This window comes from Corvus brachyrhynchos, unplaced genomic scaffold (assembly GCF_000691975.1).
Source record: "Corvus brachyrhynchos isolate BGI_N302 unplaced genomic scaffold, ASM69197v1 scaffold12, whole genome shotgun sequence".
Lineage (NCBI taxonomy): Eukaryota > Metazoa > Chordata > Aves > Passeriformes > Corvidae > Corvus > Corvus brachyrhynchos.
This window is the reverse complement of record NW_008237885.1, coordinates 607,234-622,500: the sequence shown is the minus strand read 5'-3', so window position 1 is coordinate 622,500 and position 15,267 is coordinate 607,234. Positions and strand designations below refer to the sequence as shown.

General features: G+C 37.2%; 1 protein-coding gene across 2 annotated transcripts in view; it reads right to left on the bottom strand.

Annotated features, from left to right (window-relative positions):
• The window catches only part of STK24 (serine/threonine kinase 24), a 54,230-nt gene that overhangs the window by 30,919 nt on the left and 8,044 nt on the right, over positions 1 to 15,267 (bottom strand). The window contains exon 2 of one of the 2 annotated variants that reach the window (XM_008632394.2): positions 9,977 to 10,207. In XM_008632394.2, coding sequence (XP_008630616.2) covers positions 9,977 to 10,207 — 231 coding nt within the window. Of the gene's footprint in view, positions 1 to 9,976; positions 10,208 to 15,267 lie in introns of those variants that run through there. The other variant, XM_017732625.1, reaches the window with a different exon arrangement.

The window sequence follows — 15,267 nt, the reverse complement described above, 5'->3', positions numbered from 1 at the left end:
TGTTCAAGTCAGATTTCTGTCAAGCTCATCATTTCAGTCCCTGAAAAACATTTTTCTGGAAACCCTTTATTATTTTCCACTTTTTGCCTTTACAAATTTTACCCTGACTCTAGTTACTGGTAAAAACACCTTCTATTCACATAAATAATTTCCATACTGCCTTCCTCTTTTATGTTTTTGTTTTGTTCTTACAATTTGCTGTTTCAAGGAACTGTTGAAGGAAGCAGAAAGGGAGAAAGCTCCGTACCTCCATATGATCATTTTTATCCCAACAGTTACGCAACAGCTTAGAATTTAATAGTATAATGAAAGAACCTTAAGAACTTGTTTGAAAACACTGGCTACTGAATACAAGAACTGCAATGTTTTAGAACTAATACACTCCTTAAACCTATTCACTGGGAAACTTCCCTTTTGAAGTTCAGTATTTCTGAGTCTAACCAACTTTTTCCAAATAACAGTTTCTGAGAGTTCAACACTCAAACATTTAAAAATGCTTACCAACACACTCTGCAACATGCCATAATGTTCCCTTAAGTGTAAAGAACGTGACTCTTCTGCTTTTATACAACTATGTGCATACAGACCACATGGACACTTAGAGTAAGAAATTTGACCCAAAAATTTGTATAAATGCCAAAGTATACTTAAGTAAAAGAAAGTTATCTGAGCAATACAGACTATCTAACATTCACATTAAAAATGCAACAAAAACATAATAACTGTGTAAGTGCACCAGATTATGACAGAGGTAGGTAAAGAAGTTTTCAACCAAAATGTTTTAGAGGTTCATGAGAACATCAGATTAATAGACTGGCAGCCACCTGATGGCAGGACTAACCACATTCTAGATGACAAGCTTTGTGCCAGGAAGTCTATCTGAGAAAAAAATGGGGAACCAGCCCACAGAACTAATGCACCTAAGCCTGGGCATAAATACATACACACACTCTCTTTTTTCAGCTCTACAGTTGGCTGATGGAAGAAGCTTCATAAACAATGTATTGGCAGTGGTCTTGCATAAAACTTTAGACTAATCTGAACCATCAGTGTACAATGCTCTAATCCTTAAGATAAAAGACTTAAAAATATAAATAAAAAAGAGGTGATTAGTCCCCTGCCTACTCAGTGAGCTGAATCACTTTACTGAAAGTTCCAACAGCCCCTGTGGCTACTTGCAAGGACCTCCCCTTTGCAGCAACAAGCTTGCATCTCAATGCCATATTAATACTCTTTTTAATTATTTCAGCAACAAGGGTAGCAGTTAACACACGAGTTACAGAAGGACGTTTGACACAAGATTACATATGGTTAGAAAGCAATGCTATGTCATCCTGATCTGTATGGCCAAAATAATACAGGGCTTCATGTTACAGCTAATCTAGAAGCAAGCCATTACCAAAAACTGTGGTCCTTTTCTCTCCCCCCACCTCCCAGTTTTTAGGCCACTCGAGTCTACCATTTTTTAAATTATTTTTTTTTGCACCTGACCTAGCAGTTCTGTAGATACAGGTCAGAACTGGCTGATTGGTTAGTGTTTGGGGTTTGCTCTTTTCAAGAGCCAGGTTGTTTTTGGAAGGGATGGGAGAAGACATTGAGGAAACTTGTTTCCCAGGTGAACCAAGTCATGATGCAGCCGACAGATCCAACACAAGTAAAATGGCAGGAACACATAAGCAGGATGGGGAACAAGATACTGCTGCTGCCTATTCTTCATACCTGTTAGATCTGCCTAAAAGCAGGTACTGAGATGTGAAATTACACACATACCATATAGAGGTCAGCAATCACAGCAGTATAAAGGCAGCATTTAAGGCCATCACAAGGACAATACAAACATATTACTTCCCAAGAACGATATTTTACATTAAGTTTTCTAAATTTTTATTAAAAACAAGATCAGAATAACATCATACAGTTAAGTACTTAGACAAAATACAAAACATAGCTACTACAGGCTCTCAGTTTTCTTTGAGATGTACTAGGTGATGCTTCCCAACCTTGATGTACTTGTACAGTAAGAATTATTTAGCCATAAAAGGCTAAAAGTGCAGAACTGATTACACTGATGAACAGGAAAATTCTTGAAGTCACCATTGTTTACTAGGTAGATTTTTCAACAGATGTGAAAAAATAGGGCAATATGATGCAGATTCCAGAAAGTGATAATAATCCCTTCAACTGCTGAAGGAAAATACTGGAATAACAAGTTTCAAAAAGCACAGTTCGAAACAGTACCTTTGAATAAAGACAATGTAAACAAGTGACTCTTTTCTCATTAAGGGCACAGCAAATGACTACAAGGAAAGACAGAAGTAGTAAAGACTATGGGCAACAAAGGTTCAGACTTCAAGGTAACATCTCTGAAATAAGAAGGGACCAAACTATTTTAAATATGAAAACAGGACTTCACAGCAAAACAACATGACTCTAGAAACAGAGTTTATGGGTTCTTTGGTATCCTTTTGCCTTTGTCTTATTTATGGTTACTGGGAGGGTCTATCAGTGCAAGCTTTCTACGTGTTCTTTTCAATCAGTAGACTGACAAGATCTGAGAGCCTATCAGAACCATTGCAGAAACCTTCTTGCCACCTCCTTCTGAGCTGTCCAGCCACATGTCACTTCCACATTTACTGTGGACAAATGAAGGCAACACTCATTCAACTTCTCTGCAGGCTAAAGCTGCCTAATGAGAACAGAGGGTTACGGGGCTTCAGAAGAAAAGTAAGCATACCAGAACACAGGCTGGATCACAGGAAAGTGGGTCTCATTTTGCTCTCAACATTGCCACAATAACAGAATTTGCAACCCCAGCCTTCCTCTCATTCCATCTGCAGGAATTCCTACAAGTGAAGACAATTCCTTCTAGCTTTGGTCTAGAGAATGAAGAAGGCACTCCACCACCTCAACCCCTCACAAAATGCAATGATGACAACATGGCTGCAATTATACCAGGCAAAAAGGAAGATAGTTACAGTTTTTTTCATTTAATCCTGCCTAAATGAGTCCAGAGAAGGACACTGGAGCTAGGGAAGGGGTCTGGAGCACAAGTTTCATGAGGATCATCTGGGGGAGCTAGGAGTGTTTAGCCTGGAGAAAAGGAGGCTCAAGGAAGACCTTATTGCTCTCTACAACCACCTGAAAGGAGGCTGCAGTGAGGTGGGAGTCGGTCTCTTCTCCCAGGTAACACGTGACAGGATGAGAGGAAATGGCCTTGAGCTGCACCAGGCAGCGATTTAGATGAGATACTAGAAAAAATTTCTTCACAGAAAGGATTGTAAAGCACTGGAAGAGAGTACCCAGGAAAGCAGTAGTCACCGCCCCCGAAAGTGTTCAGAAAACATGAAGACATGATTTAATGGTGAACATGGCAGTTGTGGTGCTAAGTTGATGGCTGGGCCTCATCTTGAAAGGTCTTCTCCAAGTTTAACAATTTTATGACTCTGGTTCTAATGCCCATCCAAAGTTCAGGGACTGTAGTTTGCAAGGGCACTAGCTGCTGCTGTGGGGCTGGGCACAAAGCACAATGATGGATCATCAGGAAACTACTCACATGTTTCACTTCTCCCTGTGCTGAGGCAGAAGCCCCTGTTGAAGTGGATTCTATAGTCTTAAAGTTAAGCAGGAAAAATCTCAGTCCCACTCTCCCACCCGGATAAGCATGAAGAAACCTGTTACAGGCTGTCTGTTACATCAAATGACAACAGAACGCACCAAGTCCATTAACTTCTGACTGACCCACAGCACACATTTAAGGTCACATCAGTTCAGAGATGCTCATAAATGTTAAAGTAAACCAGTTAAACCTGTAAAGCAAAAGAACATCAACTTCAGTAAGTTTAAAGTCCCACATAAACACTCAAATTCAAAGTTACATTAGCTAGAATATTCAACACATCCACATTAAAGTTCATGAGTCTCCTAAAGCATTCGAGCTCAAGCTTCTTTAAATTCAGCAAATACTGATCTAAAAACCCTCCAAAACCTGCTACTGGCATAAAACCCACCTCATACAAGATGTTCCAATATTTAAGCTGTCTTCCCTTTATAACAGCACATGAGATTATCAGATGAAATTTGCTTATCCTCACCATTCAGCAAATACATCTTGTCATATTTTGGCGTAACTGATTAGAAAGCACTAAACCATCCGCACTTAAACACAGAAAGGCTTTGCTATATACACACTGAATCACTTCCAACCTTCTCTAAAAAAAACAAAACCTAGCCTGAACTTCAGTCATCCTCCAGAATACAGGCTTTCCAAACCTTGAACTGTTCCTGAGAAGTTCTTTACTGGCTGCATTGCAGTTTTCCAGCCCACTGTGAACTGGCCACGTTATTCCAAGAAGAGTATCATTGATCCTGTGTATACCAAAGCCTTAACCAATACAAGACTTGCTTTGGCTCAGCCACAGCACTGCTTACCAACCTCACATTCATCTGATTACCAAAAATAAAACCACAGATTAATTTCAGAATCACCATTTTTCATAAATAATTTTTTTTCTTGCTGGAGTTTATTTGCCAGAACTCTTTGTACTACAAAGTTCAGTTAATTAAACTTCATAAAAGCACTTTTTTTTTATTAGGGTAGACTCCGTCACTCATAAAAGTTAACCAGAAGCTATTTTCTGTTTTCTTCCTGTCTATAGAAACGCCAGCTTGACTTTCAGCAGTAGGTATATTATATCCTAGATATAAAATAAAAACCCATACGGGTTTTATGTAACAAAGCCTAAATTTAAATTATTGGCAGCTATCCTTTATGAACCTTCTATCACTGCTTCCTATAATTTTTTTTTTTTAAAAATTCTTAAAATACATTTATAAAATGGGAAGCTGTCTGTGTGAAATAAAGGGGGAAATATACTTTGAGTCTTATTCTTCTTGGGTCAATAAATTTAAACAGTTCAAAAGAGGGTATTCCCTGAAGCTCCAAAGTGTGCTAGAAAAATATATTTGAAGGATGAAGAAACGCAAGCTTAGAGACAGTATATTTTTTAAAATACAGTAATATTTTTAAAAGACATACTACAAGACTAGTTCAATGCCAGTTTGATATCACTTGCACCTAGTTACAATGAACGATGAAACTACTTATAAATTATTTGCTCTGCCATTACATACATATGTATAGAAGTCTAAGACAAGGAAATGAAAGAATTTTCAACATACACATACATATAAATACATCAATCTCAGCTTTTCACCATATACATTTATTAACCTAAGCTTTGAGAGTAAGGTACATATACAGATACACAAAAAAGTCAAGGGTCTTTAATCTTCAGTGTTTTAAATATAAACACAAATTAATTTGCTCATATATTTCTAAATAATAAGACAAGATCAAGAAATATAAAAACATTATTAAGTTATAATAAAGCAATACTAAAAGTTATTAACAAAACTGAAGAAACATTATCAGAGAGGCATGTGAATCTTGAAAATAAAACAGATTTCAAACAACAAGGACAGGAGAAACAACCACACAACCAAATCTAACTAAGCTCTTGAAAAATTGGTAAAGCAGAGTAAGATGCAAAAGGCAGAGCTGACAAGCTTCTAGACTGCAACACTTTTAGAATAAGTAGCATAGCAATACTTCCTATTTAAAGCACAGCAAAACTCAGAAGAGATAGCAAATTTCAGCCAAATTTCTAAGAAATTTTCTAAAAATTAACAAAAACAAAAGAATGCCTAATCCATTACCAGGAAGAATGTGGATGCTGTTAACCTAAAGTCTAAAGAAGTAAATAGACCCAGAGAAGTTTCATGAATTAATTCTATAAGGATCTAAAAAGAACTACAATTCTTCTATCCTTGGAGCATTTAATCAGATCATAAAGGAACAGATAAACCTTTCATTTGGAAGACAGCAAGCAACATTGCTACACATTTTTAACACACCATGGCAGATAAGGAATGGCAATCCCTGTAGATAAATGCACCCATGTAAACCATGACACTGCAATTTGCTTTAAGAGCAACATTGCAGTTACTTCTTATATTCTACAGTAGACAGAAGACCTTTTTTCCCAATAGAATGGGAACATTAAGACTTCGTATTTAAAAATACAATGCCTTCAGAAAAGGGCATTTCTGTTTTATATAAATACATCTTGATTTCTGACAGAAAGATGTACCACAAATAAACTTATATTCAGAATGACAACCTAAACTGATACCACTTCACTATTGCTTTTGCTTTGTTTGCATGAACTCTGACCACAGCAACTGCACACAAACCTCCAGCAACAGACACACGGAACAAAGTCTAGAGGGAATGCAAGACTTGCTTTATGGGAGCAATAAGCTGCTTCTTATTTAAGACTCACTGTGCTAAAGCAGTAATATTTCATATGAACAGATATGGCTTAGTCTCTGGATATGAAAGAAGAATTTGCTATAAAGAAAACACATTTCCAAAGTATTCAATTAGTATATACAGAGAATTGTAGAGTAAGGAAATTTAACAAGGCTTTTGGCTATATCACACTATGCTAGATAGAACCTAGAAATTAAACAATGTTTTTAAAAAGTAAATTACTAGAACAAAGTAACTTTCATTAACTCATTAAATTGCAATAGTTATTTCAAGCTGTCCTACCATGTATATCATGCAGTAGACAAGAAGAGCTTGACAAGCTCTTCTCACATCAACTCAAGACAGCATGAGGCCTCAGACAAGCACAATGGTATTATATAAGCCTTCTAAAATTTCAAGCAACAGGTTCCTGGACACACTGGCACGTAAAATCACATAGCTTAATGGAAGAAGGTGTGGAATAACACAGAATGAAGAACAATATAAAGATTTCTCAGAAACAGGTGATCCAATTTATTTTAAAAGAACCCAAATATTAAAAAACTCAAGCCCAAAACATTCTGCCTACCAGAGAAAGGATAGCAATTCCAAAGACAGCATCGATCTGTCCGCCAAAAATAATTAACAGAAAATCAAATTAAGAGTTCCCTATAAACAGTACCTCTTTCTATCCAACATCCACCAGACACATGGTCAACATGCATGAGGCTGCACAGACCACAGGATAATAAATGGTGAAATGGTTGGCAATATAAACTGAGATCTTATTGTTTTCCACTCGCTTACTTCAAAGAAGTTTGTTCTCTGAGAAGACATTACTATCTTTCTTGTAATTAGTGCTAAACTGTCCAATCACAAAAGAAATCATGTCTCTTGATCACTCAACACATGGAAAAATTAATGTGTTAAACGTACTCAGTGACGGATTATCTACACTGTTAGAGTTAAAAGACAGTCAGACCCTTAGAACTACATATAGCAGTCCTGGATTCCAAATAAAACAGATACCTGCAGCAAATAAACTTAGATTTCTAGCCAAGAATATGAACCAATTCATTGAAATATTAATATAGTCCCTTTTGTGTGTGTGTATATATGTGATGACACATCTCTGATAACAAGACCTGACTCTTATTTTAGAAAGCAAACAGAACTGCAAAATGTTGCCTTTGCAAAGATTCTACCATTTCAGCATCACCTAATAACCACCACACATTAATTTTTAACAGCATAAAGAAATGAGCTTTTTGTTTTGAAGACCAAAAGTTCTGTAGTACCAAGTGTCTTACAAACAACACACATTCACAAAAAACTGAAGCCATGAGTACATGAGTAGTTGCACATTCTACTAACTGTAGAAAGAGATGTACTTCATGGCAAAAGTAACTCAGTCATACACAGCCACTGTTGGTGCAGTATCATAGAAAGCTGACACAAGTTGAAAAACTCACAGGCTACTACACTGAACAGAAAAAGGCATGTGGAAGGTATCAGAGGGTCCCCCTCACAACAATAAGCATAAATATCCCTATTGGCACTTCGACCCAGCCAAACTCATTCAGGGCTCAGAGCCCTACAATCTCCTCTCATCCTCCATCAGGAAAAGCAACCACTGCCATAACACCTTCAAAAAACATTGACATTCACGTAGTTCAAATTTGAACACTGGATTTTCTTTTTCAGCCCCATTGTTATTACACATTTTTAAAACTAATAAGAGGTTTTCCCATCAGACTTTTTCTTATATTCTATTTCTTATCCTGTAAGAGCTAATACCCCTTGCTGGTTTCTCATGTGCGTACAAATGACACCAAGGGTAACTAGAAACCATCACATTCAATTTCAGAGCTCTGGAGATGATGGACAAGGGTCTGGAGGCCCAGGTAGTCTTCTCCTTGATTATCCCAGTTTGGGTCAATGACAAAAGGAGAAGTAGATGGATTTACAAAGAAAACAACCAGCTGCATCACTGGTGTTGGCAACAAGGTTTTGGTTTGGGACTGTGCTGATTGGAAGAGATGGAACTCACCTCATGAAACAGGTCACACAAGCCTTTGCCAACAGAATGGCCAACCTTGTAAAGTGAGCTTTGAACTAGGAAAAGTGGGAGAAGAGGAGAGGACTGTGACATTTCCCTGCACCCCTACTGGGACATAGATACACTCAAACACCTCCATGAAGTGCCAGCACACCAATGAAGGCAGTATAGGGAACAAGCAGCAGGAACTTGAGATCTGTGTGCAGCCACAAGGCTTTGATCTCACTGTGATTACCAAGACATGATGGGACAGCTCACACAACTGTAATGTCACAGGGAAGGGCTACAACTGTTTAGAGCAGACAGACTAGGAAGGCACAGTGCTGGAGTCGCCATATTCATTTAACTATCAATCCTTGACCGTGTAATTTCAAAAGTAGTAGTAGCCATGAGGAAAAATTCATCCAATTTACTGTGCTCATTAAGTGCCTTCTGATACTTCTGAGATCACATCTATACGTAACATCTAAGTCCTGTTCTGGTAATAAGTTATCAGGTCTAAAAAATCACTAACAAAGCCCTTCACTGATAAGATATCCAAGCAAACTGGTTCAGAGCACAAGGAAGAAAAGAAAAACTGTCCCTCACTTGAGTAATGCATCTCCTGGATCCAGAAAAAGTCCTTTTCTCTTTGAAAACTAACTGGCAATCTCAGAAATACAGAGATAAAGCAGGGTGCCCCTTTTAGAACCTTCACGTCTTTTCTGAGAAATAGAGCACTTCCACAAAAGCAAAAGCAGACTGAATTAAAGTGTTTATGCCTACTTCTAACTTCAAATCCTGCCAAGATGACAAACTCTTATCTAGATTCTCATCTCACTGTCGTAAAAGAAAGAGCTATTGAGATGGGAACAAAGTCTGCCCAAAGGAATAAAGTAATACCAAATGCTTTCAGGTATTTCCACTACCTTCAAGATGTAATAAATCATTACATCCATTCAATTAAAACCAATAACAAAAAAAGCAAAACAAAACAAAAGAGCAAGATTTCTGGCACACTTAAAACTGAATCCCAACAATAATAATATAGCAGTGGGAGGAAAGGCAAACAGATTCACAAGACAGTTAACAGAAACGCCTTCCATCATTAGCTTTACTTATGTCTAATGTGCAAAAAAATTTACTTTCAGATTTTAATTTTTAAATCACTCAGATCAAGGCTAGGTTCAGTCTCCTCAGAAGGATAACCTAATAGCTTAGAATGATCAGGAATCAAACCCTGATGAAAAATTTCAAGCTTTACAAAACAGCTGATGCTACATTGCTTTTAATGTTTTGATAATTCAAATGTAGACTTAGGTTGAATTTTCTGAATTTAAATAACCTAATATTAAGAGAATATAAACATATTAGAGCTCAACAAACTCATGTTATTTAAGGGGTTTTTTGTACAGAAACAGAAAAAGACATGCATTTTTTTCCTATGAAGTTCTGTCACATACTTCACAAAATACAGTAACTCATTCTTTCTTTAGAACTGAAAGGACAGAAATACATTTTTCTTCAACTGAGGTCTGACAAACCTCACCAAAAAAACAGGCATAACTGGATAGCCTGGAAAAGAATTACTTATAAAATTAAATCGCCACCATCTGTGAGTATCTTACCTTTAAATAGGATCCATAATATTTAGTTACATATGGACTGTCACACTGACTCAACACTGTGATTTCTTGCTGGATGTCTTCTATTTCATCTTCTGCTTCTTCTAGGTCAATAATTTTTATAGCAACAACTTTCTGAGTCCGATTGTCAATTCCTTTAAAAACTTCACCAAAAGACCCCTTACCAATTCTCTCCAGTTTTGTAAACAGCTCTTCTGGATCTGCCTTCAGAGTCTGTTAAAAATAAAGAGAAAAGTCATTCAGTATTTGTAACACTAAAACAAAATGCACTGTTTTTAAAGGCAACAAACATTTCAAATTCCACATATTCCTATTTATCTAGCTACCTTTTTCTACCTCCATAATTATCACATTCTTTCTACATCCCTTATATGCACACACCGATAGGATAAAACCCTGACACATGGACAGGGTTAAATTTGTTCTTTATATACAGCGTAACATAAACCTATCTGGCAACAGAAAATGCTGCTATCTCAATTTCTTTTTCTTTGCCAAGAAAGAGTATCCAGGATGAAAGATTGTTACACAGATTCGGTTTTTATTAAAAGCAAATAGATCAAACACCTCTACCAATAAAAGTAAGCCTTTTGTCTAACCTTTCCTCTTGAAATTGGTTCCCTCCCACATCCCAGAATCCTTCTCTTTTGTATTTTTCACATATCTCATCCTCCTAAGGATTTCATTCACCTTCTTCAGGGCACAGAATACTATTTCCTTCTGTTTGATGTGACAAACAATCCTCTTCAATTTTCTCCTGCTAAGGATCACCTGCACGAACAGCCAAGCTTCCTCCTTCTCCGTGATGCCAAGGTTTTCTCAATCAGGATTTATTTATCTTTTTCTTCTTCTCTCAGTTGTGTAAAGTCATTCAGTCCTAAAAAACATCCTGTTCCCAGCTTTCTTGATTTGAGCAGTCACATAAAAGCCACAAGTCCTCACCTAAACATGCAAATAAGACTGAGGTGGACCACACTGCCACACTTGGTTTTTTTCCACTGTCAAGTATTCAGCTCACTACTGCTGCTCAGACTTCTCACTTTCAGTGCACAGATGGTAAGTTCCACAGCATCTTGTACCTTCTTAATCTAACAGCACGGACCCTCACTAGGCAATAAAAAATACACACATTGCAACTATAGTGGGGCTGGACTATATGACCTTTAAAGGTTCCTTTCAATCCAAACTATTTTATGATTAAACTGGAAAAGTCATAAATAGAGGGAATAGTCATGAAATGAAGAAAAATAGGATAGGATTACTTAGAATCTTCTCCTTAAGAAATAAAAGTAATACTTTAAAAGACATGTTTGTGTTTTTAAAAGGATGACACTCATGCTAGCTAAGTGAAAATACATTGTTGATATAGAAAAAGGCTCATACAAGAAGAATTCAGTAATGCCTAAATAAGCATAAAACAACACTTTATACTTAGCCCAACTTCGTAGTAGCATGAAGAGGGGAATGAGAATTTCTAGGCTACCACTGGCAAGCACTGAAACAACATTTTCTGTAACAAGTAAATTTAGCTTATAAACCACCTCCCACCTATACTTCTGTCTACTTCTGCTCTCACATCTCAAAGGTTACATAATTAGCCCATGCAGCTGCAAGAGGAAGATAGTCTAGAACACAGTTTTTCTGGAGGTATCTCAATTTCACACTGAAATAGGTGTTTTGAGGACCAGGTAGCTGGAACTGACCAAACCCAAAGATAAACCCACTCGGTTCTCAGAGCATTTTATCATCTGGCACAAATTGGGAGTACATTGCTACTTTTAGTACTTTGAAGACAGCTATAAGACATCACGGCTTTCAGATAATCATTCCAGGAACACATCACTGGTGAGATCAGCCTAAAGCAAAAACACTCTAAGTGTACTTACTGCAAGACTTCACCAGCCCCAAGAAGTGCCCCCTGCTTTACATCTTACTGATCCATCCTTTTATCCAAAGTCAGTTTCAGGAAACAAATAGAAGGGCATGGGGTTTTATAACCCTTTTGCCATTAAGGTAACAGAGCAAAAGATCCAAATCCTTTCCATGAAAATCAGCTTGTTCCTCCTTTAATTTCAATGTAATGAGAACAACATACTCTTACACACTAGTAAATATTACATACGTAATATGCTAATATATCTCCCACTTGGAAACCAGACCAAGGCACTTCATGTTTTCTGACAGTCAACCCTTAGCTACAGAATAACCCTTACCAACACCTCCAGGGACATAATTTCTAAGAGATCACAAAACTACAAACCAAATTGTGCTTACTGGTTCTTCTCATGCTTCACAGAATGCTCTGTTGTCAACATTCAAACCAGTCTTCTCTGAGAACTCTTCATGAATAAAAATAACCTTAACACCTGCATCAGATATTTTCCCTTGTGGAAAACAATTATCTGTCTACACTTTCATATATCCTGTGTTGGAATTTGAGATAATGTGCCGTAGAGAGCTGTGCACGCCTAATCCATCCACACAAGCCTTCAAGTTCCATTCACCTGCCACAGGAATCTGAGCATTACATCATTACAAAGGCATCTGGGTAAGCCACAAACCAATCCCAGTCACAGCTGCCTAAAAAATTCCATGTTTCACCTCCTGAGACTAAAAAGCCAGCACTGCTCAAAGTTGCAGTGCACTGCAGTTGTTCATGTGGAGAAAATGCAAGAGCTACCTGCCAGCAGCTCTTCAAGTTCTGCTGGCTGTACGTATACACCCCCTATTTTCCCTCTTCCCCTTAACCATCTATTACTAGCATATATTAGATCCCCTTGTTTCACAACACCACAGTCTTCATAGACTTTCGGGAACCTCACAGTTTCTTTTTTACAGTGTCAAGCTCTTGGGATTCTGGTGTTAGGCTGGCAGTTTTATAAGACAACTGTAAAAGAGAATTAGTAATTACAGAAAAGCGAGGAAGATAACTATTCCTGGAAGACCCAAGAAGAAGGGAACAACTGTTCCTGTTTGATTTTTTATAATCAAAATTTTGCAGACATTTTGAAATGCTAATTTTTCAATAATAACAGGACTTAATGGGATTAAAATAATTATCAATATTATTTCATATGTTTCTTGTGAAATGACTAATTGTCAAACAAACAAACAAACCAACCTTTCCTTACCAGTTCACAACTTTTGTAAATTCATTCATTTGTTCCAAAACGTAACACTTGCCATTCCTGAATTTTGTTCTGAACAACAGTAGGTAGCAGTTGTTTCAAAAAACCCGAACAACACACTCTTGCTCTGCAAGAAGGTCTCAATTTTCTTCTCAGAACACCAGGTGTTTGAAGTGAGAGCCTTAAACTACTGGCAACCTGTGTTTTTGCAAAAACTAAGAGTTGGTCTCTTTTAATGACCTGCTGTCTTTCAAAAATAGAGATGTCAGGCCTCCAGATACATAAATGAACTGCTTAAATCTGAAAGTACGGGAGTGGTCAATTCCCACCCATTTTTCCAAGATCACATCTGGAAAGGATTTTCCAAATTTGTTTTTGCTTGTTTTTGTAAATACTTCCAACAGAGACAAAATAAACAAATAGCTTTATAAATATTCTCTCTACACAACTACCTAGAGGAAAATGACTTCCACTGATACTTTCACTATGGTTTCGCCAACTCTATTCTTTGCAAGCTTTCACTAAACATAGAGCTTATTTCTACTCAAAATAATGGGAACTGATAAAAGAGCCTTCATGTAAGCATCAAATTAGCACTTCAAATATTGCTAGAAACCACAGATTAGAACATCAATATCTGCTGCAAATGGGTAAAGCTAATCACCTTGACAAAGAACTAGATCTCCACCACTACAACATTTTTTTCAAAGCTTGTCACAGAATACACAGTGCAACAAATCAAAAACAAATTATGGAGCATTCAGATTGGATGATTCCAGAACTTTCAGTTTCCACAGACACTTGAGTTACTTTGCTTTTTATTTCAAATAGTTTTTCACACTTTTGAACACAAACTGCCATCTTGTCTAGTGTCCAGCTTGTTTAGCCATGCAGAACAAAGTCCTTTTCACCATAAGCAAAGCCACCATTCATCCAATAATTTGAGTAATCTCTCTGTACTTGTTCCACATTGGATTCATTACTTTTGACCTTAATCAGCCAAAAAAACCCACTCCATTTAAAATTAACTCTTTTTAGAACCTAACAACACTGTTGCCCACTTCAACAGAATAAAAATAGTCCAATACATTCTCAGATCCTATTTGTTCAATTTGGCCTCATGGCTCAAACTCAGCTGCAATCAACTAAACCAAATCACCTCTTCCTAATGCTCTGCATTTCCAACTAATGAGCTCCCAGACTCTTGCAAAGGTTCTTTGTAATACTCATACTTACGACAAGCTGCACTTTATGTTGCTTTGTTCAGTAATTCCAGTTCCCAGGGTTGCACAGTTCTTCAGCACTGGCCTCTCAAGTGTAACGGGTGCCTTTAAATTTTGTACCATCAGCCATTTTAATCAGCATGCATTGCCTTTTTCTATGCAAAGGTCACTTTTCAGTCACCAACTGATGAGAACAGTCCTGGAGAAACTAGCAGTATCACCCACTCTGACACCACCTCTGCAGTACCCTCCTCACAGCCAGGATTACACATGTCTAGCAACATATTTATTTTTATGAATCTCCAATTCTCATCCACACTAATTGTCCCTCAAAGCTCAACAGAAAACATTACTGAAATTCAAACTAGTTAGATCCAACTTTACCCATAACCGTTCTGAGCAAAGATACAGCTTTATGTTTATTTCCATGTCTCACTCCAGTTCTTATTTCTAACCTCTTTTTATGAAGAGTTATTCCAGCTATTGTAGAAAAGCATTAAAAAATGTCTCTTTAACTTACAAGAATTATAAAGCATCTCCATAATTCAAGTTCTTTTTTACTTGCAGATCTGTGATTTCTCTGTGCAGCTCATTTGAAATAGACAATCTTTTAACACCTCATTTTGTATATGTTTAATTTCACCAAATCAATTTCCAATTTGTCAGTCCAATTCTCATTCCCTACCAAGACTGAGCCCAAAATATAATAATCTAAAGAGGTTCAAAGATTTCTGGGGATAGCTTAGCCTGGAAAAGAGAAGCCTGAGGGCTTGGAAATCTTATTGTGTGTGAATACCTGATGGAAAGGAGTAAAGAACACAGGGCCAGACTCTTCTCAGTGGTGTCCAGAAGAAGGACAAGATGCAATGGCCAGAAACTGAGTATAGGAAACTTCATCTAAACTTTAAAAAAAAAGAAAAAA